A 27,025-nucleotide genomic window follows, 5' to 3' on the forward strand; every position below is an offset into this window, starting at 1 on the left:
GATGAAAGTTAAGACACGACATTGGTAATGTAGGAGATTTTCCTGATGATTTATCATTAGACGACTTTTCTTATGGAAGTGGGGAAGAATATGACCCTAATTTAGATACCTGTGACTGTAGTGACGCGTAAAGTAGTGATATAGACAATCCAAACGTGCGAACCCTACCAGGCACATCTAGACCTAATGAAATGAAATGTCGTATGGCTTTTAGTGCCGGGATATTCCAGGACGGGTTCGGCTCGCCAGGTACAGGTCTTTCTATTTGACACCCGTAGGTGACCTGCGCGTCGTGATGAGGATGAAATGATGATGAAGACAACACATACACCCAGCCCCCGTGCCATTGGAATTAACTAATTAAGGTTAAAATCCCCGACCCAGCCAGGAATCGAACCCGGGACCCTCTGAACCTAATGGCCCACCACAACAGACTCTCTCGGAGTCTTTTTACCTGTGACTTTTTTATTATTCATTGAAGTTTCTATTATTATATATCATTGTGCGTGTAATGCAATTTGGCACATTTTGTATATCTTGTAATTTAATTTCAGATAATGTAGTGCTTGTTACTAACTTAAAAAATTGGACTTAAAAAAATGACTAATTAGCCATTATACTTTTACTGGATACTTGTAAGTAAAACATCCTACTATTATCTTATTCTCTAGTTCTTCCTGAACAAATTGATATATAATATGCCATATATAGTTACGAATTTGTATTTATTATAATTTTTTTTAAATGTAGCTGCATGCTGCCTTAAGAACGCTCAGCACTTAAGAGTGAAACCATCAGCACTTGGAGGGTTAACTTGATACTGTTTATTTATGCATGTTCTAATTATTATTATTATTCTTTCTTTCTTAAGTACGAGGATTGGAACTTAAATAGTGGCAGCAATGCTGTGGAGACGCTGTGCAACGGAATCTAATATTGTCGCTGATAGCACACATTGGTTACATACCTACTTTACCTCAGAGCAAATGGACTCGCCCTTCCCACATCACCTGCGTGCGCACAAGCGAGAGAAATACAGTCACTTGTGAGCTAGTGGTCTAACGTAACGTTGTCGCTATGTTTTTCAAACAGGAACAATGGCATTGGAACAAGATTGAACGTGTCAGAGGTCGTACAGCACGACAGTGTCATCAAGGTCTTCAAGAGGCTTGCGGGTAATCTGCATTGCCTTACAGAACAGTGGCACGTTTGTAACCGTACGTATGTACGATCCCCGAGTTTTTAGGTTAGGAAATTTTCGTATATAGTTTGTTAGGTTAAAATCATGTAATTTTGTTTATTTATAATGTATAAACGTAATATTATAAGAAGAATGTATAATTAGGGAATATTGCATATGTTCATCATTATATTTTGTATAAATTTCCGTTTGGGTAAGAGTCCGTAAATATGGCCTAGCCGTAAGGATTGTGCAACTGGGAAAACTGCGACTATATCGGGAAGGACGGTTGAAGTCAGTTGGATGTGTTGCAGCAAGTGGCTTGAAAACACGGGGTACGGCAGGTTGTATCGGTTGAAGAAATGGAGTGAATCAATGTGGACATACATGAGTGGACGGTCTATGTCACATCATATACTCGATAGCCAATGCGAGGGCTTTGTTTTGAGCGAGGTTTGTGTTGACAGAGTGACGCGGGAAGAAGTGCCGGTGTGAGCGTTGCTACCACTAAACTTTTCAGGACGCGATTACCACGTGTAGCAAGCCTATATAAGCATGTACGCGTGTGCGGCAAGTCATTCTGATTCGAACTCTAATGCTGTTTCTGATTGTGTTTCTGTCTCTGATTCTGTGTGTTTCTCACTCGGACCGGCGCGCGGGAGCTACTTTGCGCATAGTCCTAGGCAATGTTGTATTGTTCTTGAGTATCGTTTTCGGAGTGAGCACGCTATATGTTGCTGATGCTAATGAGTTTCTGGCGGCTGTTAGGTCAAAGACGCTACTTAAGTGTTTATTTGTAACTCCAACTCTGTATAATAAGTTGGACTACAATTCTTCTACGAGATTATGTACAGTGGATGTGGTGATGCGTACAGAATCGAGATTCGGTAGTGGATGTGTGTTTGAGCACAGAGCTGATTCTTGGTCGAGGAAATCGTCGGCCGAGTATCCACTTTCAGTTGCAGAAACCTGAGGCGTTACACCAATCTGTGCGGCACTCGAGAAGAACTCAAGACGTCGATGAAGTGTGTAAATAAGGTTAGGGATGCTCTTCGTAAAGAAGGTTGCATCCGTACGTAGAGAAAGTCGTCGTACTTTTCTCTACCAGAATACGATTTTTGTTCTATAACAGTAGTGAGTGTAGTGGGACTCTTACCTGGAGGTATGTTAAGAAATGTATATATAGTATCAACAATTTTATTGATGGTTTGTAGTGTGTATATTTGCCTTTGTAAATGACAAACTAGTAGGTCTCGTCAAGTAATGATTTGGTTGTTGTTAGTAGTGTGTATATTGCCTTTGTAAACGACAAACGAGTAGGTCTCGTGAAGTAATGATTTGGTTGTTGTTAGTGGTGTGTATATTTGCTTTTGTAAACGACAAGCGAGTAGGTCTCGTGAGGTAATGATTAATGTTGGTCGTAGTTGTTTGTACGTTGCCTTTGCGGACGGCAATCAGGAGGGGGTCTCTTTAAGTGATGATTATTGTGGTATTTATTATATTTTTGTTTATTATTTTGGGAGTAAAGTTCTGGTATCAAACTTGCAGTAAATCTTTTTATCAGTGGAGTGAGGATGAACCTGGCATGCTACCTTCATCTAATTTCAGGGGTAAACAGGTATGGTTATGAAGTAAGTTTGGAGCTTCGTCAGCCTGATGACCGTCGCCTTGGGAGAGGGAGTTACTCATTGCTCTATATAGTTATATATTCCTGTAATTGTTTTACAGGTGGCGCCCATTGTCTTGATATTTATACTTATTTCACTCCGTTCATTAATTATATATATTTTTATTATTTATTGGTAGTCTTCAAATAGTTACACGTTGGGTAAAAGCCTTCAACAATGGTCGGCAAACTGTGGCAGACATTCATCGGGCAGGTCGTCCTAAGAGTGAAGAAGAAGTGCATGCTCTTGCCGCACTACTGGACAGTGATCGAAACCAGACGATTCGTGAGCATTCGCTTCAGAACTGTTGCAGAGATTCGACAGGCAGTAGACTGCTCCATTCGCACCATCGACAGACAGGCTGTGCTAAAGGTATGCTACGACTTCCACATCGCTGGCAGCGGATTATACACAACGCTGGTAACTACATTCAAGGACAGTAAAGGTTGCTAACATGTAACTCTTTTGTATCTGTTGTAAATAAATAGTTGCCACTATTTAAGTTCCAACTTTTGTATTTAGTTTATCAGAGCCTTCCTTAGAAAACATGGTTATGTTTAAAACTAATTAAAATTAATCGCCTCCATAGCAGCATTAAACTACGCTAAATCGTCGCCATAACACCTATCTGTGTCGGTGCGACGTAAAGCCCCTAGCAAAAAAAAAAAACTACGCTAAGATGAAATTGTATTAGAAATAGGTGAATATATTTTTCTGAAGACAGCTTTCTTGAATGTGTGCTTGAATATTAATCTTATCACCACAACTAATACATAAATCACTTTGTTGCCTCTATTGTGAAATGGTAGGATATCTAGTGAAACAATGTTTCTCTCTTAGCAGATTTGCAGTTCTTGCTCTGATGCTATTTCCTGCAAACTGTTTTTCTTTGTAAATTTAATAAATGACCACTTTCTGCAAGTTTGGAATAATTTGGCCGATTGTTGTATAAAACACACTGAAATCCCACTGCTATTATTTAGTTGGCTATGGCAACACTTGGTGAGACGACAGCAGGTATTTGCGCGGTGATCACATTAACGTACAATGTTCGCCACTCGTAGCGCAGTAGTGCATTTCTTCCATCAACGCACGGAGCCTATAAGTAAAATGTATGGCATAAAACATACTGAATTTCTGTTTTCCAAAAGAGCTGGATTAATTTCCATCGAGCCTGTGTTGTCAGTGTATTAAATAACATACTACTCTTCTATTTTCTTTGAAGTATTTACCAAGTATAAAACTGTAGAATATTGTATTTTTTAAAATGCTATTGGTTTTCTTACATACCACCAACTACTTTTACGGTTTTCGGAGATGCAGAGGTGCTGGTATTTATTCCTGCAGGAGTTCTTTTACGTGCCAGTAAATCTACTGATATGAGACTGATGTATTTGAGCGCCTTCAAGTACCACCAGACAGAGTTACGATCAAACTTGCCAAGTTGGGGTCAGAAGGTCAACGCCTCAATCGTCTGTGTCACACAGCCCAGTATGTAGAATATTGTTTGGGTGCTTGGAAATTTAGTAGAAATATTGATTATAACTTACATTTTCTGTTCCTTCATTGTAGGATTGTGTTATTGTGCATCTACCCAGGCTTGTTACAAATTCAATATTACATCTGTACATAACTCTGTGTTAGGAATGTAAATATAAAACTATTAACAGCATTTATACATGAATGAAAAAAAACATACATATATATATTGTGACCAATGTTAAACAAATAAAGAATTGAATGTAATTTATTTTTACAGTTGTACATATCCTTTTACATCACATATTTGTAATAAAACTCTGTATTATCTGAAGAAGGTAAGATGATTAAATATGTTACTCACTAGGGCATTTTTCTTTTATTTTACAATTTTTTTTGTTTTTTGTTTTTTTGCTTGCTATTTGCTTTACATCGCACAGACATGGATAGGTCTTATGGTGACGGGATAGGAAAGGCCTAGGAATGAGAAGGAAGCGGCCGTGGCCTTAATTAAGGTACAGCCCCAGCATTTGCCTGGTGTGAAAATGGGAAACCGCGGAAAACCATCTTCAGGGCTGCCGACAGTAGGGTTCGAACCCACTATCTCTCGATTACTGGATACTAGTTTACAGAAATCAAGATAATATGCGAATGGTCTCACATCAGGCCAGAAAAAATAATTTTGGCTCTGTTTAATGAGTGTCCTAAAATTAGAGTTCAAAACTTTACCCCGGACTTAATAAAATGCCTGTTAACTACAGCAGTCTTACAGTAGGTTATAGAAACTGTAGTTGAGAGATAAAAAGGAAAGTTCACTTCATCCAAAGATATTTGCTGTAAATGTTCATGCTCCAAGAAATACACTATTTTATGAGCTTTATTATGTTTTCTGGAATCCTTGTGTCTTACCTTAACTTGTTCAGTATAACACTTGAGCTTCATCCCAATTTTTGTAGAAATAGCTAAGAAAACCAATAGTTTGCAGGATTCTAACAATTTTCCCACCTTCTCATAAACTATAGAAATAATGTTGGATGATATTCATCCTTATAGAACCTACTATTCTTACAAATTAGCAAAGACACCAAATTTTGTATAGTTGGCTAGCGCAGAGAAAGTTAGCAACCATCACATTGTTATTTATTCTATTTTGCAGTTGCCATATCATGGATATAGAACCACTCTCGGAAGTTCCATGTGAACGTTTAGTTTGGAAGATGTGACCAACATAGATTGCTTTCCTGCATTTTGCAAGGGTCAGGAGTTGCACACAATTTCCAGGCGATGCAGTATATCTGCTTTGGTGATACGTTAGAGCCGCAAGATCTTCAACACTGCAATGCAACCACATTTCAAAAGCCTGCAGTCTGCTTATTGACGAAGCCTTTGGTGTCCATCCTTCAACACCATAAATCAGCACCATTAACACACAACAACATGCATCATTTCAAATAAGTCACCGTTGCACACAAGATGTTTTAATTTCAGAAACACTCTTCTTTGTATTTCCACAAAGTAAAATATTCTGCTCATTTGTCTTAAGAGTTGCTAGCCGATGAATAATTTGTTATTTATTACTATTACAATTTTAAAGATTACTTCATGAAGAATAATCTTGTATACAAATTCACCTTGGTATCAGAGAAATGTATGGTGACAAATTAGCAATTGATGTGCTGCTTAAATTCTTTTGGAAAGAATGTTTAAATGAGAAGCCAACAGCTAAAGAAATATGACATCAAAGGTGAATGAACGGTTAGTATAACAGCACACTGGAAGCAAATCAGATACCTATGACATCAGCTTTGAGCACAACTCAGGCCAACTTTCAGTTACAGAAAATGACATTTTATCTATGGTGCTCAAACAGCCACTTGTTGTTGCTTGTAAATTGTTGGCTAGCCAAGGAGTTTCCGAAGCCACAGTAGCTTGACATAGTATCGAAAAGTTGAGTAAATCTATACTAGAAAATTAGGATTTATTTTGAATGTAAATAATTTGTTTAGTTAATCTGGCAATAAAGTACTAGTTTAACAGGAAGACTTTTCAGTCAACCTGGTATATTTATCACAGCAGATATCTATTGCTTGATTTCTCATATCTTTAGATTCTGTAGTGGTGAAGTTTACCAGCTACCAACTTGTATCTGTATTCATCAATGTGCTCTTAGGTGTTTGGTATCAGGAGGTGGGTCAATAGCAAGTACTTTCCCAGTAGTCATTCATAATTTCCATGACCCAGAAGCTTGTGATTGGGGGGAGATTGTACCCTACATACATACAAAACCACCACTTAAAGCAGAGAGGCTTGAGAGTAAGAGAATTATGATGGTTAGAATAAGAGATGAAGGAATAAAAATAAAGGATAAAGAACACAGAGACCTTTCAGGCAACTTGAATGACAGTCTTCTGAGCTAATTACTATATCTATTACACTTCCTCCCTGCGCTGTAACATACGCCAGTTTCCCCTCCATTGCCCTCGTGCCAACCATTCAGAATATGTAAGTTTCCCGCTGCACTCATTTCTAAAAGTTTATTGCCATAACTATTACTGACTGTATCTTCACTTCTACTTTTCCTCATTACCCTCCTGTCTTCTTGACTGTACATTGGACTCTGCACCCCCTCGCATTCCAATCCCCAAATAGCAACATCGTCTTCTTCAAACTTCCCCCTTATAATACTAGTTTCCAGCAATAACTCCTCAAAAAATTTATCATTTGTGTATAATGAGCTCTTTGGGGTGGCAATATGCAAAAGCTAAACTTACCTTCTTCACCCTCCCTCCTTTAATATCCTCTATTAGTTCACTAATCTCTTCTCTTATTAGCACCACTACCCCCCCCCCCCCCCGCAGCGTTCTCCCCTTATTCTGCTCTTTTATTTTATTTTGGATTTATGCTTAACCCCCCCCCCCTCCAATGTTATCTCCTTCCCTATTTCAAGCTACATCTCTAAGAGTGCCACAATATCAAAGCTTTCCACTAGTTCTTAAACCTTTTTATTACCTAATTTGCCTAACAGTCCCTCAATACTGACAAACCCTATCTTCCAATTTTTCTATAACACCCTCCCCTCTTCCACATTTCCTCCCTTATTTTTGCTTCTTGTTACCATAGCCCTCACATTCTAACCCCAATCCTTCTTTTCTTAACATATTTTGTTTCTCTCTTCCCCCCTTTTCCTCCGTACCTTTATTCTCTTTAACCCACAAGTCTTTTAGACTCATACTTCTCCCTTTGACAATTTCTCTTCCTTTCAACTCGCCCCTCGCACATCCACCTTTGTTATTCACTCTTCACTTGAAGTTTCTTGAGACTCTCCCTCAATCATCACCTCCTGGCTCCTTGTTTCCATTCCTGCACTGCACTGTCCACTTCCCCCTGGGTTGAGCTCCCCTTTTACCTCAACTGGTCCCACCACTCACTCTGCATCCTTCCTTTCATCTTGCCACGTCAAGTCCTCCTCCTCCTCCATCTTGGAATTCTCGTCCATTGCTTGCAGTTTTGACACTGGCCACACTCGAACCCATCTTCCGTTTGAAACCACTAGCTGTTGCCCCCTTATGTGGGCCTTCAACCCTTGGTGTCTGGCCCTCCCTAGATGCCGTTTCAAAGTTTTCAGATTCTCACTCCCTTCTCTGCCCATATATCTCTTTACCCAAATTTTTTGTCATTGTACAATGCTCACTTTCCTTATCACTATGTCGGCCAATAAGAAAGATAGTAACTTCACTCAGATGGGTCTACGCCCTTTCACTTTACCCACCCCTTCATCTATGCTCACTTCACTGAAATTTATTTTCATCTTGTTCTGGATGACATCAACCACTTTGTAAATTACATCCACTTCGCTTTCTTTCGTTTCTTCCTCGACACCATATATAAATGTGCATTTCTTCATCCTTTCCTGGTTGCTGAATTCTACTTCTTTTTCCAGTTTCAGCGCCTCCTCTTCTAGGTTTAGTACTCTCTCTCTTAGCAACCCTATTTCTTTCTCGTTGCTACCTGCTTTGGGCATAGTTTCTTCTGCTCTTTCTTGTAACCATTGCCTCATATTTCCTAACTCCTTCAATTGATCTTTCATCATTTCTTTGATCTGGTCCCATGGGCAGGTTTCTTTTATTACCTCCTTCACTATCTCCTTAATCGCGTCCAAGTCTTCCTAGCTCAATTTGCCACTGGTTTTCGGGCTGGGGTTTAATTCCACTCCCCCAATGACCAGAAGCACAGCTATCACCATTGCCACCAAAACCACCTCTTCCCACCTTTCCCAGATCTTCCTCTCCAAATATTTCTTTGAATTCTTCCTCAGCCTCCATTGCAACCTTCCAATCGGGGCCCGATATTGTTCGATTCCCACCACACTTCACGGCACACACCAAGCTCGTCCTCACTCTCTGCTTACTCAAGCTAGACTGAAATTTTAGTACTAGAAGGTATAATATTAGAATGAAATAAAAGCTTATATATTACAAAAATTCTAATTTTATTTCATTTTATCACATATACTTAAGTAACAAAAATATATCTGAACCGCACACAATATTTACATCCTACAGTAACAAAATAAAATGGGCATATTTTTCCAGACAGTAGTCGTTTTTAAAAATGGTTATTCCACTTACAAGTATTCTAATCTTAGAAACTACATCATTTAGGTATCTCCTATTAATGGTACATACATTAAACTTGACAAGAACACAAATCTGGATCCTGAATTGTCCTATTGTTTCTGAGGACGTTTTTCAACACATTTCAGAGCAGGTAAGTGTGTCCTCAATAACACAGTGATACTAAATACAGGAAAATATATGTTTAAGCCAAGTACAAAAAGTACATTTTCACTGAAATCATTTCAAGAGAAATTGTTCACAACACCAGAGGTTGAAAGAAAGCATATGGTAAAAAAATGTGTAGTAGTAGTAGTAGTAGTAGTAGTAGTTTGGTACAGCAAGATTTTACTTTTTCAAACTCTTAAACTTTTGCTGTTATGATTATCATTGTGTATCTGAAGTACTAAATTACATGTGAAATGGCAAGAAAATTAGTACTACTACTTTATAACAGCACAGGATAGGGTGGCATGGAGAGCTGCATCAAACCAGTCTATGGACTGATGACCCAAACAACAACAACTTTATAATAAGGAACTGAAATGTTACAAACTCTCAAGAAATCATATAGCCTCAGATACCAAGTCACAGACCTTCTACAGCAGAAGCAGTACAAATTTTTTTTAAAATGTTCTGATCACACTGCAATCTAATGTAGCAGTGAAACAGAATTATTTCTAAAGCAGAGTTCATTTTGTCAGTTGGATGCAGGCACGCCACCATTATTATTTTTTTTTTACACTTATGAGATGAATTACCCAGATTTCTTTCCTGCCCTTCAGATTTAACCACTTCAACTGAAATCAAACCCATGAGTTTGGAATCATGAGTAGGGCCAACTACCTCTGATCTGTTAGTACTGCAATCATAGCTGATGCATTTTAGGAGTAATTAGCTAATTGATACTTGATTAAAATCTAAGCATTAATTTATACCTTACTTGAAATGGTAAATGAATCAGACCTAAGGTTCAATGTGTGTGTACACTACCACACATCTGAACCCAATTAACCAGCCAATATACCGGGTGGTACAGCTGCCCCTATTTTTCCCGAATATATGCAACCAGCTAGGACGTAAATGCCTCTTAGTCCCATCTTGCGCAACACCTTACAGCAATGTTATGTGCAGTTAACCCGATGTAGACTTCTCCGCACAATGGAAAAATGGTACAAGAGGCAGTAAGTGAGGTCCATCTCAAAAACACTGTACCATTTTATGTAGAGCGGTGTCCAATACTCTACTAATTTTTACGAAATGTTACTATACTGTACAAACCATAAACACGCCTATAGCTGTCGGTAGAGAACTGCGCACCTGATTGGTCCAAGAGGCCATTTTCTTTTGATAGAAAGGGCAGTCGTGGCATCATAGAAAACGTGATAGGGTAAGACCAATTACAGGCATGTCAATGCACCACCATTTTGTACAGTCTCATCACATCGAAATTGATAGAAACGTGTTTTGCACTGTAGTTTATAATCTGTGGCACGCAAATGCTGTACAGCAGATGTGATAGCTTACGCCATGTAATTACTACCGTTAGAGCGATCAAAAAAGGCATAAAACGGGACCATAAGGCTGTAACTCATCAGTAACCTGTCGAAGCTCTCCTCGTGAATACAGAGTTACAAGGATGGCGCTTGTACATTGCAAATAGCTGCGTGGAATTACGTATGGAAGACGTACCTCGATAGGTTACTTGAAGCAGGAAGGGTTCCAACCATTCTTGAGTCATGCATTTTTTAATGTCATTTCGTATTCGCCTAGGCATCGTTTACGAAGACCTTTCTGAAGTCTCCGATATTCTTCTACGGAAGTTACAATAAACAGGTATCATAAATATCGCCACATACGCACCGATTGTGAATACCACCTGAAACATAACGCTGGACTCATTCAACCAAGTAACGTGTAGAAAATGGTTGCAACTATCTGGGCGTAAGAGAGACGCGATTCTTTAGTTCACTGTGGTGTTTGCACATTCGAGTTCAGAACTTTTAACATCAACGATCAGTATCGAAGCGATAGCCTAGGTAATTCCATTAGTACAGAGCTACGAGACCAATTCTTTGTCGCCTGCAGTGGCTACATGGCACCAATCGCAGCGAGCATACGATATGTTAGCAGGCATTTAGAGTTCGAATCTAGTTACGAGCTTTTCAATTTTATTTTTATATTATACTTGTAAGGCCATTCGTAATAAATATTTAACGTTCTTAAGTCTCAAAAGTAATTTGCCACCTTTACAAAGAAAGCATACATACGAAAGGAATAATAACATGCGACTTCCATATGGCAAACGACTACAGGGAATGAAGCGCAGTGCACGTGTTGTCAACATTCTGACCCACCCATTCAACCAAGCAACTGCGCACGTTCGACTCGAAGACCAACTAACAGCGGTCTACACTTCATACGTAGGGCACATGAAACAGCATATCGTAATCCTAGCAGCAACATGTGAGCACGTACTGTACGGTTAGCACGAAAGCAAACATTATGTATTCACGGGATGATTATGTGAATATGGTACTACTTTATGGAGAAGCAAGGCAAAATGCACGGGAAGCCAGACGCTTGTATCAAGAACGATTTCCTGGACGGAGGCTGCCAACTGCAGATACATTTCGACGTGTTGAAAGACGGTTGCGTGCAATGGGGTCATTTCATACATTACCCCCTGTTCGGGATGCTCCAGTGACGTCTGGAAATAACGACAAAGCTGTTCAAAATGCAATTGCATACAACCCGCACACAAGCTCACGGGCCATAGGAAATGAACTGAACATCACTCATGTATCTGTACTGCGAATATTGCACTGCCATAAATTCCACCCTTTCCATCAACAGCTGCACCAGGAACTTCACGGAGATGACTTTCCAAAACGGATAGAATTTTCGCAATGGATATTACAAAGAGTTGAAGCTGATGCGAATTTCTTAATGGACATTCTCTTTAGTGATGAATCCAGATTTCACAACAACGGAACTGTTAATCGTCACAACTTCCATTACTGGAGCGTTGAAAATCCTCACTGGATCAGGGGAGCTCGATTTCAGGTACAATGGGGCGTCAACGTGTGGTGCGGGATACTAGGTGACAAGATAATTGGACCATATTTCTTCGAAGGAAACCTCACGGGACGGCGCTATCTAGAGTTTCTTCGTGAGTACCTCCCACTCTTATTGGAGGATGTGCCCCTTATGACACGGTTACGGATGTGGTTCCAGCAGGATGGAGCTCCCCCACACTGGTCATTGGCAGTACGGAACCACTTGCATAGGACATATCCTGGACGATGGATTGGACGAGGGGGTCCGGTCACATGGCCGGCTAGATCACCTGACCTTGCTCCACTCGACTTTTTCCTCTGGGGTTATTTAAAGGAAATAGTCTATGAGCAGGAGCCTGAGAGCCCGAATCATTTACGGTGGCTCATCACGGAAGCCTGCAGGCAGATTCCACCACATATGTTGCAGCAAGCAAGAATGTCTCTCCTCCACTGTGCTCAGATGTGCATTAACGAAGCAGGTGGTCATTTTGAACATTTGCTTCATTAATCGAATGGCCATGCATAAGCCCATCGCACCGCTGTCGGTACAATCTCACTTTATTGCACATAGCTCTTTTAAGAGCTCCTTAAAAAACAAACATAGCTGAGTACCTGCAATATGAGAACTGATCATGATTTAGATTTGTCGTCAACAACACGACTCTCACGAACATCAACAACGCAATAAAAATATTCATCGTACACAGGACTCGAACCGCCTACTAACGAACACCGGTACTCTCCTCTAACTTTTAGCAAGCTCGGCTATCACGGGTTGCTGTTTAGCGCTGTTGTGTTGCTGCTACTTCTAGTCATTCACCAATAATATTCTCTGTACAGGACGTTTCTGCGACACATAATTTTCATGATTCTTTACCATCAATCGGTATTTTATCATTAATGCTGATTCGCTTGACACGAATAAACGAATTATGGAAAGCGTTGTAAGAGCAGACATTGTAGTGAGTAGTCAAGGTCAATATTTTTAGGTTCGACTATAATCTGCGGGTTGCATAAAACTGCGTGAATAGGGGCAGCTGTACCACCCGGTATGTTGGTCCATCAGTGTACTGTTAAATTATCGTGACAGAGTTTGTAAAATGATTACCAAGATGATAATAGTAATAATCAAACATAAAATACACAGAACCAACTTAATGGGGCAGTTAAGGTGATATTCTAGTAATAATATGGAAGAAGGGCTGGATGGTAAAACAAATGATAAAAGCCTTATTACGAACTGAAATGATTATGAGAAATCTCTGCAGACCAGAAGGGAAGACAGCAGAGGGCAGTCATTATAAGAATAAAACAACAATCTTATGAGAGTGATTTCCAACCAGGGTTCTGCGAAAATTTACTAAATATTTTAAGAAAAGTCTTAAAACTCAACCAGTGTTTTTCCATAGTGGACACTATACACAAACTTCATAGATAATTTGACATGCAGATTTGCTGCCATTGGTGGAAAAGTATTTCTTCCAATCTTGGAGAATGCTTGAAATATATTACTTCAATTCTCCAAATCTTATTTATGTATACAGGCATTTTTGAATTTGACAAGCATCAAAACCAAGCAACAAAGTTGGCTTTTGTCCATTGAAGAATAACTTCATTTTTGCCTGTCAAAAGTTGTATCCAAGAATAAAATTATTGTGCTCCAAGAGACAAGTCCAAATACCATACTGAACTATCAATGTCAATAAAATAATGTATGTGTTTGAAATAGTTTCCCTTTCCAACTGACAGTGAATCTTTAAAAAATGCTTTGCATGAATATAAAAATACTGCTTATGTTGGTAATAGTTTTGTAAGTTATAAAATTAAAGTGAATGCCTTTCTATAAAATGTGTTAAATAAATACAGTTCTAAAATGTCACTGAAAATATACAAATTCCATTTTTTTCCCCACATATTGCACAACACTATTTTATATTTTGACCTAGGTTACAAGAGAAAACTTGCATGTTCATTCCACTGCTCTCCTTTACAAATGAGTACTCAAATGACAGCAGTTAGTAGTAGTTTCTCTCACTTTCTTTACCACTGAGATATGTGAAGTCTAACCAACATGACTCATACAGTATAATTATTTAATTTTTATTCTATAATTTCCCTTACATCAGAGTGTCATTTGAAAAGGTAAGCTGGAAAGTCATGTTTATAATGGAGTGTTCTGAAATACAATTAAGAGAAGAAAGGAATAAGAACAACCTCACAGTACCTGGTCTTTTAAGTTCCATAGTTTATGAAGATAAAAAAAAAAATATATATATACAAATGTACAAAATTAAAAATATTACAAATGACAATTCTGGACGCTGGATACAAGTTACAGACATCTAAAAACTGCTTGTCTCTATGTTTGTAAGAGTTCCGCCATTGAGACTTTCCACAACACTTCATTCACAACAAGAGTTCCTTAGTTCCTTAACACATTACGCCGCACAGTTGACATGCCATCAACAAATTCTGTACGAAAAAGTACATTTGCATTGTTGAACATCCCATCCTTCAGAGAAACAACAATGAACTGAAAAGAAATACATGAAACATAGTTTATTTACAGTTTTTACAATTAAATAATGTCAAACAATATTACTGAGACTTAAACCTCTGAAAAATAGTAATTCAGAAGATTAAAGGTGTCTGTAAATATCATTCGAACCTCCAAGGGCTCTGAAACATCACATAATGAATACTTCAATAGTGGTCAAGAAGAATATTATAGGGAATGCTCCTTTTCACACTGATCATATGTCTGAATACTGTACAGTCTAAGTTTTTCTCTTTGTGATCCGGATTAGCAGATAGCACTTTTTAAGGGATCACAGAGAAAAGGTGGAAAAATATGAAAAGAAGTGTAAATCACTTACTACAGGGTCAAAATTAACTTAAACCTACCATTGGTCGAGTCTCCTGGGCGGACGCGGATGGTTGAGGGTGAGCGCGACACCTACTGTAGACAGTGAGGTTTTGTTAACTTTTGTAAACTAATTTTAGTTTGTTTTTTGGGTTTTTCATTTTATTTTATTTTAACTTATTTTTATGAAGTGTTTAATACAATACACCTTTCTTTTTCACCAAAGTATGTAAATGTTAATTTCTTACCAATTTTGTATTACATTGAGATCATAACGTACAAAGAAAAGGAAAGGAAACTATCAATTTATTAATATAAACAACAGTATTTAACTACAAACAAACATTTTAGACTTAACAATAAAACATACTGCTGTTTAAACTTTACATTTGTCAATGATTAGTAGTGGGGATTTTATGTTATGTTTACAAATGACCTACGACACAAGGTTCATTTTACAAAAGTAGTAAATGAAATGAAATACCGTATTTACGCAAATAATCCCCGCACCCTAACTTTAGGAAGGTTCATTTTGAAAAAAAAAAAAAAATTAAATAACCTAAAATACCTTCTATTGAAAAAGTAACATAGGCATAGACAAATATTTTGTATCACTCCGCGATGTCCACAGGGTCTTTGCGCAAATATGAACGTGTAAATTTACGCATATAGCTGCTTTGCCTGAACATATCTGAGGTGTTAAAAATACATCATCACTGATATAAAATATATCTGCCATGAAAATTAACAAGTAGGCTTACTTGTTTGATATTGTAAGAGGCTCGATTCCCTGTAGATCGAAAGATTCATTGTCTCTTGCATCACTAGAATTCTCTCCTAAATTACTTACAAATTTGTCACACTCCATGTCTAAAACCTTCTCAAATGTGGTATCCTTTTATTCGGATAGTAACACGACCGGTGGTGGATAATTCTTTTCATGCAATGTAAACACACCAACAAACTTGGCTGTTTGTTTTGCTACAAGTAACAAGTAATTAATCTCATTTTGTTCCGTAATGAAGATACAATAAGTATGATTCTTTCAAGAATAAAGGAATTCATGTAGGATTTAATCACTACAAAATATAATTGTATTGAATAGGTGGCCACAGTAATTTTATTCTTGAAAGAATTTTACTTATTGTTTGTTTTGTGATAATCATCAATTATACGGTCAGGATAAGTTTCCATTAACACAACAGTCATATCTCCTTTTTAGAGGTTTCCGTATTTTTATATTTTAGACATGCAGGAAACACTCTGTGCATAACTATTGCAGCTAACAGAATGAAGGTCGTGCGTTTGTGATCTCCACAGCTGCAACAGCTAGCAGATAAATAGGAGATTTCCATGAACAGATACTGGATGTTTAGATGATGCTTGTTGTTTTAAGGGGCCTAACATCGAAGGTCATCGCCCCCCCAATTGGATGTTTAAGATATTCACTAGAAGCTAAGAACAGTACAGTGAAACTTTGTAAAGAAGTTTTCAAGGGACTGAAAAAAGAAAACTTCTTAAGCAGGAATATTCTTAAAAGGGGTAATGCCCAAAAACTTATTCTGTACTTTGAAATACATGTGAAACACACAGCCAACAGATTTCCTTGTTTGTGAACTATACCGAAATAGGCTGATATATAAGAGCCACTAAAAGAAAACCACAATACAAATATTTGATTATCATGACATGTATTTTTAGAGATAAAGTAAAATAATTGAACATACCATATTATATATTTGATAAGAGAAGAGAACATATTATATAAAACCTTGCACAAGAGATAAGAAGAAATACTAAGAACATTAAAACGGTAAATGGTAACTGTACATTATGTAAATTCTGTAGTGTATTAGACATTAAATACATTTTCAAACACAAAAGTCTAGGCTCCTACTTTGAAAAGAAATTGTTTAGAGTTGACGGTTTCAGGTTCTTACGGCTTTCTTGAAGTATAAACCTATCCATTTCCCAAATTGCCTTTCATGTGGTCTGAGGCCCACTGGCTGAATGTTCCATAAACCACCTCAGTTTTTCAAGGCAGATGCTTGCCTCACTGCAAGATGGTCTTGGGGGATTCTCTTCCTCAACCTCTTCTTCTTCAATCTCCTCATCTCCTGCCTGAATTTCCTTGCAAATGTGATCGATGGTCTGCTCCTCGCAAGTGATTACCATATCATCAATGGCAGTGAAGTTGTTGAAACTACTGGTAATCTCCATCTTCTCCTGTATAGCTTTCCAGCACCCAGGCTCTTGATCACCGACTTCCATAACAATTCTGTTGGTACCACCACCGAAGCCTGCTTTCTTGAAGCAATTTGCTATCATTACAGGCTCCACTGAATCCCACGATGAGGTAATGAAAAGCATTGCGTCCAAAAGAGATGGTTTGTAGATGGGTTTGCCTGACGGCGCACAACCTTAATGATTCCTTGGTCCATGGGCTGTAGTACCGATATAGTATTCGGTGGAAAAAATTATATCTTGATGTTCCTTAAATGGGGCCACTCCTTGGGATGAGCAGGGTAGTGTCTATAAACACCACAATCTTCCTGTTCTGGCTCCCCATTTTTGCATCTAATGCCTGCATATACTCTTCAAACAGGCAACTTGTCATCCAAGCTGACTTGTTGCTGGTGTACATGGATGGTAAAGTCCTGACATTTTTGAAACAACGTGGCTTCCTAGACTTCCCTATCATCAGTTGAGGTCGCTTTTCAGTTCCTTCCATATCAGCCATCAACCAATACCGTAACTCGCAATTTACTTAATTCTACCCCGTGGCAAGATTCTCCCTTCAAAACTAGAGACTTATCCGGGATAAGCTGGTAAAAAAGTGCGAATTAATGATTAAAAAGTTGCAAGGTTTGCTTATTTTAGCAGGCAGAACCATTTCCTTCCACGCTTCCCTTTCCTCCGCACTTACACTCTCTGCTTCGCCACAAATTGTTTTGTTAATGATGCAGGCTCGATTTTTAAAGCGGTCCAGCCACCCGTTCGACGTGGTAAAAGGTACCTTTAATTTGCACGCAATTTCTTTGGCTTTGTCCTTCACAATAGTCCCGCTGAAAGGTGTGTTTAAACTTCGCTGCTGTTTAAACCATATTAGCAGAGTTTGTTCTACTTCATCGTACTTTCCACATTTATCTTTCTTGCAATTTCTTCGTTTGTACGTTGATATTACAAGTACAACTAACTTCACTGACTTCTATTCACACTAATTATGACGCTACACTATGCTTGGAAATCCGTAGTTTAGGCTTACAAGAAGTGTACTACAGTTCGTTAGCATGTGCTTCTACCTTCCTCAAAACCCCGACACCTGCTTCAAGGTTAATGGCAGCAAATGGGATATCTGGCAACTTATTCTTAGAACCTAGGCCTAAATCGCCCCTGCATTCCTATTGGTTGTCACGGTAATGGGCATAGTTTCTGGCTGTTTCGCAAGTACCGCATGACCAAGGCAGTATTGAATTTATTTTCTCGCTAGCAGCAACACTAGCACATCTAAACGAAAACAGTTTCTTTCCCCGCAAGAATTTTATTTCATGTCTCCTCATCCTTGTACTACGTTCTAATAATGCGATATAATAATTACAAGTCAAACGATAATACAATGTTTAGCTCGTATAAAGGTAAAAATAAAAATAACTTTCAATTATGCCAACACATGGTATTGCAACGCCTATGTCCCTCCCATCAACACCCTGCTGGTTATGAACATTCGTTCAACTTCGTAGACGATCGGGATCTTTCAGCCGGCTGTTTGGTGGCATGTCTATCAGCTGGCAAGTCAGCTGTTTCCTGCATAGAGTCAGGAAGTTGTTTTTTGTTCACCTCACTAATAAGGGACACAGAAAATCTTATCAGTTTCATTCAAAAACGTAATTTCCTCTATGACAAGTCCCATAAGTATTATTGCAACAATGTAAGAGATAAAGCCTGGAAGGTAATCAGCAAGAGAATGAAAAATCAAACAGGTTAGAATATTCAATTTCATGGTAGGTTAGGCCTATACGGTATTAGTTTCTTTTGCAATTATTGCTGACCTTATTTCAGAATCATATTATCATGTTGGAGTCCATATACAGTACAGTATGTCAGTACGATAATTGGCATTGGATGGAATGTATGATACTTTATGTGTTTATTATAATTTTATAAGTGGCATTCAATAGGTTTGTCGTACATGTATTCCTGACAAACAGTAATGGCGTAGACAAATACATTTTACGGTTTTTAATTAACGCTTAGGCCACCTCAATTAATGACTTCACCCTGTTGCGGCATGCAACTTACTGCATTAACCCGCAAAGACTGGCGCATGGGTGTTTTTGACACGAGACTTAAATATTAGCCTACAATTCTGATTTGGTCACCCCTCGTTTCCTGTCGCCTTCAGTACCTTCCTTCCTGACCTTGGACTAAATCCTGAGAAAGTTCACATGTTATAACTTTGACATCACCCGAGTTATTTGTGTGTTACTCTCTGGCGGGTCAGATTTACCCAGGCGCCAGTCCTCGCGTGACTTTCGGTCAAATCAGTGCTTATCTTGATAGCTGTGTCGATGGATTGGAATAAGGAACAAGAACGTTTAAAACGACTGACTGATGAAGTATTTAAAGAAGATGAACAGGAGGAAGGAATCGGTGGACAGGCAAGTGAAAGTGAAGATGACTGTGTGTCAGAAAGTGAACTTACCAAAATATTTGCTGAACAATCATCGGCTTGCTTTAGTCAGAACGATACATAGGAATAAAAAAGAAATTCCTCTTAGGTGTGTACAACACAAAACAGACCACAGTATTCAAGTAAATTTGCATGTGAAAATCAAGTGACTCTGGTATCACATGTTCCGAGGAAATGGAAGACCATGCTGCTCCTATCAAAAATGCAGCATGACGCAACCATTGATGGAGAAACTGGTGACAAACAGAAGCTGGAGATGAATACATTTTACAACTGCACAAAGTCTGGCGTTCATGTTGTTGACGAGCTTTGTGCAATGTACAACGTTGTACGTGTGAGTAACCGCTGGCCACCTAACGGTATTTTATGCCATGCTGAATGTAGCTGGCATATATTCTCTCATTGTCTACCAATCAAAGGTAGTTAGACGAGCTGTTCTCAAGCAACTGTCTCAAGAAGTGGTCCACGAACACATGAAAAGCCCAGCCGTAATGGAGAACTTTCTTCGTTCACTGAGGTCGAACATAGCTGGATATGTAGGCATTGAAACTCCGATTACAGGACTTCCAACTGAGAAAGGCCGAACAAGATGTGGGTATTGCCCTTCCAGTGCTGACAGGAAGACGAAAATTGATTGCAATAATTGTGGAATATAGAATTTTTTTTTTTTGCTAGGGGCTTTACGTCGCACCGACACAGATAGGTCTTATGGCGACGATGGGATAGGAAAGGCCTAGGAGTTGGAAGGAAGTGGCCGTGGCCTTAATTAAGGTACAGCCCCAGCATTTGCCTGGTGCGAAAATGGGAAACCACGGAAAACCATTTTCAGGGCTGCCGATAGTGGGATTCGAACCTACTATCTCCCGGATGCAAGCTCACAGCCGCGCGCCTCTACGCGCACGACCAACTCGCCCGGTGAATAATGATTTGAGATCAACACACCACACCCATATGTCTCCAGTGTACAGGTATCGCTACCAGCAAGCATGAATAGAAGGACACATTTTGGACAGCCATGAATTCTTGAAGCAAACTGATAACGATTTGTGAGTAATTGAAAACGTTTATTGAGACTTGTGTTATATATTAATGTGAATATTTCTTTGAATTGTTGATCCTAAGTGACTGAAATTGAAGATAAATACTTACCTGCCAATATTAAGGCCTATTTTACAATTCTTGAAATTATTGTAATTATTTTGCATGTTATATTGAATACATGTTTAAAAATCACATTAAATCATTTAGAATAGTTCATTAGAATAGTCCAGGTGCAAATTCATTTCATACATCGTGCATGATGGCTAAAAATAGATTTTAAAAATCTGGGTCAAATACACCCATACGCCAGTCTTCGCACTATATTTCTTCACGCCAGTCCTCAAGGGTTAAAGTTTTATCAAACCAGCCATTGCGTGCTTTATGTTTCCCGCGTAGAATCCCGTTTGATTCTATTCCACTAGATGGAATGGTAAGAGTGGAAATTTTGACTAACGGGTTCGATACGATTTCGCAGAGTGAGAGCGAGCTCTGGTGTCCGTATTGCCATAGCGCGACGTTGTATGGCCTTGGCAAGCCCGCATAGGTTCTGTGACACCAGAGACACACCGCATGCGCGAACCGTCTAACACAGGGTGCAACTTGCACGGAGACTGGAGGGTTATCTCAAGGGGCTCTAAAATCTGAACTGTTTAACCGGAAAATATATTTACAACAAAACACTTTAAACGAGAAAAATCTACATATATATTAATGAAACTGGGTCAAGGCACCAAGGAAAGTGTGAAGTGGTTGAAATTACGCGGTTTTATTTACACCTTCTTTACTCTCGGTTGGAAAGTGTGGGTTTTTTTACTTACTTTATTGGAATAAGTTATAAATGTTTAAATGAATAATACAAACAATACATAAATTTTCTTTTTGACAGCTCTTCCCAGTATTGCAATTCAGAATGATTTGTGAATTTACCCCATCAATGTCAAGAAGAGAAAAAAAAATTCTATGAGGCCACTGAAACGATATTCTTGCAACGGAGTACTCAGACTTCATGCCATTAACAACATCCATTCCACCTTTGGTACAGTTATAGAAAGTCACAACAGGTTTTTTTAGGTTTCCAGAAGCTTCTTCATCAATCTCACCAGAATAATGCATTGTCGATAAGAGGATGCTGTTCCAATATTTCTTAGGAGACAACACACGACCACTGCGTTTCTGCCAAATGCAAATGCAAATAGCAATTGTTATGGTACTTTTAGGAGAATTCCACAATACAAATCACAGTTATTCCATTCAGAATAACATTAGCTAATTGGTACAGGTTTCTTCCCCATAGGGACATCTTCACCCAAACCTCAAAAACAAAAATAGAATGAGGATATATTACTGTACTTTAAAAGACACCGGAAAAAGTCTTATTAACTTGTCTTGTTCGTGTGCTGATTAAAACATTAAACATTATCACTTTGAATGTGCATGCATCTTGAATTAAAATAGAAAAGATGTCTTATAAATGCAAATAGACTACTGAAAGGAGGCCTTTGTATAGTGTCTACAGTTTCTAAAGGTTGCCAACTCATTTGCAACAGGCATGGAGGAGAACCAATTGACCATTGCTATGTTCCGACCAGAGCCTTGAACAACACACTGTGTAGGCATATTATCCAAACAAAAAGGTCCCTCTAATTGATTTCCAAAATAAACTTCAAGACTGTGTGTATAATTATTATTATTATTATTATTATTATTTTTTTTTTTGCATCTAATACAGCAAATATCTTCAAACCGTATTTTACCAGCTTGTTTGGCATATATTACCGGAAAGAGCACCTTCCTCAAAAGGACTCTTAACATTTTGTCCAGGGTCACATATTCTCCTACACTGTAGTTATTCAAAGATCTCTGCTCAAATATATTCCTTATCGGCACCAGGGGGTAAACTTCTTTCCTCTTTTGTCCTGTGGTTTCATCATCATAGTGAAGAGCTTTAAGCAATAAATAAAATGATCTGTACGTCATGACCAGACACAAATATATCAGGCACAGTTGCATCATTTGCCCTCAAATCTAACATGTTTACGTGGGAAGATTATCACCCCAGTCAAAATAAAGGCCTTAATTTCTCCTAGATTCATATCAACCATGCCTGATTTATGCCTGTACTTTGCTCTCATTTTTCGCAGCCGATAATGGAAAAAAATACGTTACATACTTCAGTAATTGTCTGTGAATTCCTGGCCTCCCCTGTCACTCCTGGAAAGAGAATTATGATGTTCCTCCTTGGTCTCCGTCTGCACTGATTTGGTGCGTGTATTTTCCATTGTATTGTCTTGTCACGCCCAGTGTAATAAGATCCTAAATTAACAGCAATTTCCCCATCTTCCCCTTCTTCAGCAGATTGTTCACTTTTGCTATTGTGGTCACTATTTTCAACCTCATCTACATCACAATTTTCAAAAGAACGGTTACCATCCTAAAACATATTCTGTTCATGGTCTTCAGGCCAATTAGCTAGTTGCTTTTCATCATTCATGATGTAAACAAAATAAACTACACATAAAAATTTAAATAATAATTAAATCTGAGTAATTAATCATAAGAATTCTAAAAATTTGACAAGCTATACCAAGTGACAGTCTCCCTGACAGTTGATGAGCAGGAATAGGTTAGGGCATCTATTGTCCTGGGTACAAGAAATTGTCCTTCAAGGCAAAAAAAAGTAGTCATCATCTTCGTACAGGCCATGAAGGCCCTTGGAGGGGTGGAAGGTAAAGGCTTCCACCATTCATAATCTCGGCACGTGATGGGGTGGAGTGGTTAGCCCCTACGCCCGGCTCCCTTTGCCCCCAGGAATTAACCTAAAACTCATATTTGGTGTAGGCTGAGTGAACCTCAGGGCCATATGCACCACCTAAAGTGGAAATCTCGTTTCTTAAATTTTACGACTTCCTGAAGGGGATTCAAGCCCACGTCCTTCCGGGCGAACCGAGAACGCATTTACCGCCTCGGCCAGGCAGCCCCTTGTCCCTCAAGGCAGAGGAACCAAATTTTGGTGAATGACATTAGGATGCAGAAGGCAATGGGAAACCACTGCATTCAAGATCTTCAAGGATATCCTTATAAATTCACATAGTAATGGGTCAGAACAATGCAAAATTATTTTCCGGAGTTTACATTCCCCCAGTCGGATCTCCAGGAGGGAACACTATGAACATTGTGATGAATGATTGCATGATTGACAGTTCTCCAAGAATCAAAATCTATAATAACAAAGTATGATTTGCTACCTGGAATGTACACAGCTTGAACGTGGAAGTAGAAGAAAGATGCAGACTGAAAATAGACATCCTTGGATTGAGCAAGGTAAGATGGCCTGGATGGTGGGGTATTTCTTTAACCTGATAATGGAAAAACACTAACAGAACACCAATGACTAGTACTTTTCTGGAGGAACAGACACCAATCACATTTATGGAGTTTTGTGCTTATTTCATCAGCTATCGCAAACTCAGTTCTGGATTTTGTACCACTTAGTGGTTGGGTAATGCTATTGAGGATGCAAACATCACAACGGATCATTAATGTTATTCAGGTCCATGCACCAACCGCCGATAAAGACGAAGAAGTAGAAACTTTCTATGACACATTAGAAGAAACAATGAAACTCACCCGAAATGGAGAGATAACGCTGGTCATGGGAGATTTTAAATAAAAAATAGGGGCTGGAGTAGAAGGTAATATCGTAGGCAGCTATGGTCTTGGAGAACGAAACTTAAGAGGAGACAGACTGGTGCAGTTATGTATGGAGCATGATCCATTTGTTTCAAACACTTTCTTCAAACTTCCTCCTAAGTCTATAACATGGACATCATCCGGTGATAGTGATGAAAATATCATAAGGAACCAAAGGATTTCATTTTGTTGAAGCAACAACTAAGGAAATATGTGACATCCTACAAAAACAGCTTGTTTTTTCAGATTATACGTCACACGTTATCCTTCCCTACCATGCCAACCTGACTCCGCCCCCTCCATCACCCCTCCTCTCCCCCTTCCAGACCCCCCCCCCTAACGATGTTCTATGCTTCTAGCAAACTCCAGCAGTTGCTCCTTGCCACTCTCCACGCACACATCAGGCCGTTAGAGGTGAGTCTCCTACTCAACTTTACACTGTTTTGCCCTATTTCCAAGATTTCATTTTAACTCTTAACTTTCTCTTCATACTTCAGGTTCCGAATTGGATCGAGAACTTTCTGGCCATATATCTACTTTCTCTTTGCCTGCAATATGATCCACTTCTTTGAGTACCTCATAAATGACGGCTTCTTTTTATGATTTAAAGTTACAAGTCACCATCAAACTTATTTTATATTACTTTATATTCAATACTCTGTAGGACTGCATACTACGACAGTTTTAGGATGTCCATGTTTTATTTTAATCTAAAGTTTAGCAGTGCTATGCTTGAGACTTTTTAACTATTTCAAAGTGATCACATCTTCAAACATTTGTTAATATCTTCACTTTCATTTTACACTTTGATCAGCAAGCACATAACTTATTATATTATTTTAACCATTGTACTTTTACTTCAACCTATTAATGTCACTTATTAAGGGTCTATTATATGTATTACATACCTGTATATCTTTGTCCATACGACCTGTTTCAGCTGATGATGGTGTCCATAGACACCGAAACCGGTACTCAATAAAAATGTTGTGATCATATTAACAACATATTATGTATTGAAAAAAGGTGGATCAATCACATATACTTCTATTCCATTAGAGTGTCGTAAGAACTCTTCCAGAAATCGATAATTCTAGATGGTTGATCGAACAGTACATATATCGAGCTGTCAGTCAGTAAGGAAGTCAAGTGTTTGGATTCTGAGTGACTGTTGGGCTCCGAGGTGAGGTGGTCAGTTCAAGAGATTGTTTGTTATAGTGCGCGAGTCAGTACTGTTAATATCTGTACGTGTCAGAATCGACTTCAGGGTACTCCGCTATTAAGTGTTGTAGTATCACTTGCTAATGTGTGTAATTGTGTGTTGTGGCTTACAGTAACAATAAAGTAATTTACACAACGAAGTGAATGTGTTCTCATGTGATATTTATTTACATCAAATAAAATCGCATTTGAGAGCGATAACATGGATGGATTCTAGAAATTATTAATGAAAGAAGAAAATATAAAACCAAAGATCCCATTCAGTACAAAATCCTGCACAAAACCATACCCAGACAGTGTAAAGAGGCTTGAGAAATATGGATGTCAGGCGAATGTACAGATATTGAGGCCCTTCAAGAAAAACACAACCTGCATAAGAAAGTGAAGGAACTTTGTGGTTTGCAATGGAAACGATATGGTCAAATTCTGAGAAATGTCAACAACGAAATCATCTTGGGTGTGGAAGGAAAAGTCAAAAGATGGAATACATTGGAATTATTTTTAAAGATGACAGAAATGATCCTCCTTAACCAGATGAGAGAATAAATGAGGCTAGCCCTGAAATAACGAAAAATGAAGTTGTGCTTGCTGTAAAACTTCAGAAGAATGAGAAAGCCACAGGTTCAGATGGAGTGTATACTGAAGTTCTATTGGCATCAGCGAAGGATGTAAGTGAAGACAGCTCCCGGTTCTGTTGCGAAATAATCGGGAATAAGTGTGGTGTAAACAAGAAGCGAGTGAAGAATGGTATCCAGTGTGAAAAGTGTTTAATTTGGTACCATTTTGAGTGTATATGTAGAGCTGGTTTTGCTAAAAATGATACTTGGACCTGTGTGAGCTGTGGCGAGAGCAATTTGAATAGCAGTAACAAACCTAGGCCCACAACGGTCAACGAATCACTGGCATCTCATTCCTTGGAGGATGGAGGTAATGATAATGTACTTGTAATTCTCTCTTTATTGCAATAGGATTTACAAGCATTAAAAGCGGAGAATGAGATTTTAAAGGAGAAGGGACGTTTACTGGAATCAAAAGTACTGGTACCAGCAAACACTCAGAACACAGGTGGCTCCGGGAATTCTAGCGCGTGGTGTCAAGTTGCTTCAGATTCTAGAAGGAAAAGTGTAGTTAAATAAGGACAACTTTGTAATTGACACCGAAAAAAGGTTTTCAGCCCTGAGGGAAGTAAGAGATACGCAAGGACTTACCCGTATGGGAAGCAGTCAAACGTATAGCGCAAAATCCATTACGAGAAGCGGCAAAGTTAGGCCTAAAATCCACACAGTGCACCGGCGAAAGTGTCGAACATTCTTATATTTGGTGATGGCCAGGAAGGGGAATTGCGGAGAAAATTAACAATGAAGATATTGCAGCATCAGCCGTCACCTATCCAGCAGTCCCAATCAAGAAGGTATTGGAAAACACGGAACAGGAAGCAAGAAATCTCAGCAGTCATGATGCAGTAGTGATCATCGGCGGGACGAACGACGTAGCTCACAATGATGCTAAGAATGTCATTTCT

The 27,025-nt window shown here is 38.7% G+C and overlaps 2 protein-coding genes across 5 annotated transcripts in view; one reads left to right on the forward strand and one right to left on the reverse strand.

Moving 5' to 3' along the window:
• Ero1L (endoplasmic reticulum oxidoreductin-1-like protein) overlaps positions 1-6,273 on the forward strand; it is a 194,439-nt gene extending 188,166 nt beyond the window's left edge. The window contains exon 13 of one of the 4 annotated variants that reach the window (XR_011017600.1): positions 5,483-6,273. The gene's annotated coding sequence lies outside the window, so the exon portion shown is untranslated. Of the gene's footprint in view, positions 1-871; positions 1,205-4,194; positions 4,690-5,482 lie in introns of those variants that run through there. The other 3 variants (XR_011017599.1, XR_011017596.1, XR_011017597.1) reach the window with 3 other exon arrangements.
• Positions 6,274-14,401: 8,128 nt separating this feature from the next.
• The window catches only part of SMC2 (structural maintenance of chromosomes 2), a 349,885-nt gene continuing 337,261 nt past the window's right edge, over positions 14,402-27,025 (reverse strand). The window contains exon 22 of the mRNA XM_067137430.2: positions 14,402-14,531. Coding sequence (XP_066993531.2) covers positions 14,421-14,531 — 111 coding nt within the window. The 3' untranslated portion in view covers positions 14,402-14,420. The remainder of the gene's footprint in view (positions 14,532-27,025) is intronic.

Source organism: Anabrus simplex, chromosome 1 (genome assembly GCF_040414725.1).
Source record: "Anabrus simplex isolate iqAnaSimp1 chromosome 1, ASM4041472v1, whole genome shotgun sequence".
In the NCBI taxonomy this organism is placed as follows: Eukaryota; Metazoa; Arthropoda; class Insecta; order Orthoptera; family Tettigoniidae; genus Anabrus; species Anabrus simplex.